General features: G+C 41.4%; 1 protein-coding gene across 3 annotated transcripts in view; it reads right to left on the bottom strand.

Annotated features, from left to right (window-relative positions):
• Positions 1 to 4,486, bottom strand: part of Smim14 (small integral membrane protein 14) — a 43,546-nt gene that overhangs the window by 17,083 nt on the left and 21,977 nt on the right. For all 3 annotated transcript variants that reach the window (XM_031342424.1, XM_031342426.1, XM_031342425.1), the window contains exon 2: positions 527 to 635. In XM_031342424.1, coding sequence (XP_031198284.1) covers positions 527 to 601 — 75 coding nt within the window. In that variant the 5' untranslated portion in view covers positions 602 to 635. The remainder of the gene's footprint in view (positions 1 to 526; positions 636 to 4,486) is intronic.

Below are 4,486 nucleotides of genomic sequence, written 5' to 3' on the forward strand. Positions count from 1 at the left end.
ATTTGAACTCATGACCTTCCGAAGAGCAGTCAGTGCTCTTCCCCACTGAGCCATCTCACCAGCCCCCACTGTCAAATATTTTAGTGACTATCTGGAGAAAATCCTCTATTAACCTTGGTGCTGGCTAGTTTTTTGTCTATTACACACAAGTTATGCTCATCTGGGAAGAGGGAACCCCAACAGAGAACATGTCTTTATTACATCAGCCTGAAGGTAAGTCTGTGGGGCACTTTCGTGATTGATGATTGATGTGGGAGGGCCCAGGCTGCCATGGTGGTGCTGCCCCTGGGCTGGTGGTCCTGGGTTGTTAGGCAAGCAGGCTAATAAGCAAGATGTGAGGTACAAGGGTGGCCTCTCCTTCAGTTCTTGCCTCGACTTCATGAGGGAAAGCTGAAATAATCCCTTTCCTCCCCTAGTTTGGTCATGACCATCACTGCAGTAGAAACATAACTAAGAGAAACACTGATCTCACAGAACCAGGAAGAATCCAGATCAGCTGGGAACTGGACTCATCTGTTTATCTCACCAGATTGATGAGTCTTCTCATAGCATGTTCGTGAGAGCAAATACATTCAAAGGGATCAAATCCTCCTTCAGCCATGGTTACCAGCTTGACTTTATTCAACTATTTAAACCTAGGAATAAAGAAAAAGATAGTTAAAAGTACTGATGATTTTCTCTACAGTTACAAAAAATTCATATACTGCATAAACTATAAGTAGTATATCTATTAATGGCATATGCCTTACTAATATGCAATAATTACAACTTTACCATATGATTCATGAGCCTATACAAGCTACGGACCCCTCCTGCCACCAACCTAACCTTCTGTAAAGTGTCTTTGGATGCTCTAACTGGCCCTGCCTATTCTACTTAGTTACGTAATTCCTAAACTCTATTTTCTACTGAAATAAAATTTAAAAATTTAAAGCAACCGTTATGCTAACAAAAAAGAAGATTGGCTGAGCATGATGGCACATGTATGATCTCAGAAATTAGGAGGCAGCAGAAATTTGAAACCAGCCTGAACTACAGAGCAAGTCTGAAGGTAGCCTAGGCTACAGAGTCTTTGCAAAAAAAAAAAAAAGAGGGAGTAGGGGGTAAAGAGAGAGAGAGCTCATAGCTCAGCAGGGCAGTGGTGGCACACGCCTATAATCCCAGCACTTGGGAGGCAGAGGCAGGTGGATCTCTGAGTTCGAGGTCAGCCTGGTCTACAGAGTGAGTTCCAGGACAGCCAGGGCTACACAGAGAAACCCTGTCTCAGAAAAACCAAAGAGAGAGAGAGAGAGAGAGAGAGAGAGAGAGAGAGAGAGAGAGAGAGAGAGAGAGAACGCTCAGTAGTTAGGAGCACTTGCCACTCTTCTAGAGGACCTGAGTGTAATTCCAAGCACCCACACTACTGCTTGTAACTCCAACCCCAGGGTATCCAACACCCTCTTCTAGGCTCTGAAGGCTTCTGCATGCATAGGATACACATAAACCCATGCAGATACACACACATAACAATTTTTAAAGAAAATGAAAAAACCTGAAAGAAAATGAGGTTTATAAAAATATCAACGTTTAAGGAATTAAATTAATGACAATAGGGGTAGGAGGGATGGCTCAGCATTTAAGAGCACTTGTTGCTTTTGCAGAGGATCAGGGTTTGATTCTCAGCATCCATACAGTAGCTCAAAACCATCTGTAAACCCAGTTCCTGGGGAGCTAATGCTCTCTTTTGACCAGGCATGCACGAGGTATACATATACACATATACAAGTATACATATATATTATATACACATGTGCATATATATATATAGGTATATATGTATATATACCTATATATATATATGCACATGTGTATATATACCTATATATATATATATATATGTACACATACATATAGGCAAAACATTCATATACATGAAGAAACCTACTTTTTTTTATTAATGACAACAGAGATACATTGTTATATTAAAAAACAAAAACCCAAAAAGAAACGAGATTCTAGGATGGAGTACTAGCAGCCAGATTTATCCTTCTGTCTAAAACAATTTTTAGAAACTGAATAAAAGGCATATAACAGGCCAGAGCAATGACTAAGCACTCACGAGCATAAACTGCACTTGCACAAGGAGGATTCCAAGGACCCCACCCGAGCAGCTCAAATAGTCTGGCATTCCAGTTCCAGAGGGTTCTGATGTTTCTGTTTTCCATGAGCACCTGAACTCAAGTGCATATATTCACACACACACACACACACACACACACACACACACACACACACACACAGAGTAAAGTAAATCTTATTTTTTTGTTGTTGTTGGTTTGTTTTTGGTTTTGGTTTTGGTTTTTTGAGACAGGGTTTCTCTGTGTAGCCCTGGCTGTCCAGGAACTCACTCTATGTAAACCAGGCTGGCCTCGAACTCAGAAATCCACCTGCCTCTTCCTCTCAAGTGCTGGATTAAAGGCATGTGCCACCACCACCTAGCGTAAATCTTATTGAATACAACAGTACGTTTTAAGCTGAGGCAATTTTTAAAAATGTTATTTATTAATTTATTTATCTATTTATTTAATGTATATATAGTTTTGTCTGCTTGTGTATCTTCATACCAAAAGAAAGCATTGGATCCTATAAGACTACAGTTATAAATGGTTGTGAGCTACCCTGCAGGTGCTGGGAATTGAACCTAGGACCTCTGAGCCATCTTTCCAAATGCCATCAGGCACTTTTTAAAAACTTCCCTGAGTGATGGGAAATCAAGTGAATATTGAAGTTGACTCATTTTGCTGCCCAGAGGAGTTTTTAGTTCAGAACACAAGCAGGGGGGCTGGTGAGATGGCTCAGCGAGTAAGAGCACTGACTGCTCTTCTGAAGGTTGTGAGTTCAAATCCCAGCAACCACATGGTGGCTCACAACCACCCGTAATGAAATCTGATGCCCTTTTCTGGTGTGTCTGAAGACAGCTACAGTGTACTCATTACAATAATAATAAATAAATCTTAAAAAAAAAAACCCACAAGCAGGGAGGAAGGTTAACTTCAAATAAAATTGGGAACAGAAGGAAGAAGGACAACAGGAGTCAGGCCGAAGAGGGTCTTCGGGTTACACTGAGGATCAGGTCTTTATCCAAAGAGCAATGTGGAGCCCACTAAGGTAGATTTGCCCTAGTTTACTTTGGAAAACAAAAACAGAAACAAAACCCACTAGGTCTGTGCCATGGAATGCTGGGAGGAAAGAAACCAGAATGCATAAAGGAAGTCTGGCCAAGCCTAGCAATGAATGCTGCTACCCCAGCTACCTGGGATGCAAAGCTGGAGGAATGGAAGTTCAAGGTCTGCTTGAGACAGGATACAAAGACACTTCTAAGGTTGGTCTAAGCAGCTTAGCAAGACCCAGTGTCAAAAATTAAACAGTGATCTTTAGTCAATGGTAGAGCATGTGTTTACATAGTATGCAGTAAGGTTTAAACTCAATCCCCAGTATACAAAGGAGGGATGCGGGGAGGGAATAGGGAGGAGAGGGACTTTGTGGGCATGATGCTCTTTGAATAGATCATTGCTAATGATGCATATGAAAATGATGAATTATCCCATAAACAGTGTTAGAAAAGCTGGCTTCCTATCTACAACCCTCATAGCAAAATAAATTCTAGATGTACAAGTGATTGAAAGTTCAAAAGACCACAACAGTGTCCACAGACTGACATATGTAAAGCTACATGATGACTGGGAACATGTGGAAGGACAAGCAAACAAAATCATGAACAACTCTGACAGCCAATAATTCATAAGCCAAAAACACAGAGTAAAATGAAAAGACAACCTTTGAAAACAAACACCTGCAATCTCTATCAGGGCCAATTTCTTTGGTTTATAGAGAACTCTGAAAAACAAGTATGAAAATAGCAACTTTGCCTAGGCAGTGGGGTGTGCACCCAGACATTCAGGAGGCAGGCAGACCACTGAGTTCTAGGCCAGCTTGGTCTACAGAGCATGTTCTAGGATAGCCATAGATATCTATACATGGAAAGTCTATCTCAAAAACAAACACACACACACACACACACACACATACACACACACAGATAGATAAAAGAAGAATATTCATTGGAATGTTCTAAAAGCCAAACTGGTAGACCAAAAATGTCTATAACATAGTTCTGAGTAAATAAATGAATAACAGCACAACTATAGGAGCTGCTATAGAGCTTTGGGAAATAATTCCATCCCAGTGTGGGGATTTGGAAAACCTTTCTAAATTTTTTTTATTTGAGGGGCTGGAGAGAAAGGTATTGCTCTTGCAGAGGACTCTAGTCAATCCCTAGTACCCATGTTGGCTCTGGCTCACAACTGTAACTCCTGCTCCAGGGGAGCTGACACTCTCTTCTAAACTATGTGGTACCTGTACTCATGTACGTACGCGCGTGCGCGCACACACACACACACACACACACACACACTCACACAGAGTGAGGGGGGAAGGAGAGAGGGGG

The sequence above is a fragment of the Mastomys coucha genome, unplaced genomic scaffold (assembly GCF_008632895.1).
Source record: "Mastomys coucha isolate ucsf_1 unplaced genomic scaffold, UCSF_Mcou_1 pScaffold22, whole genome shotgun sequence".
NCBI classification, from domain to species: Eukaryota; Metazoa; Chordata; class Mammalia; order Rodentia; family Muridae; genus Mastomys; species Mastomys coucha.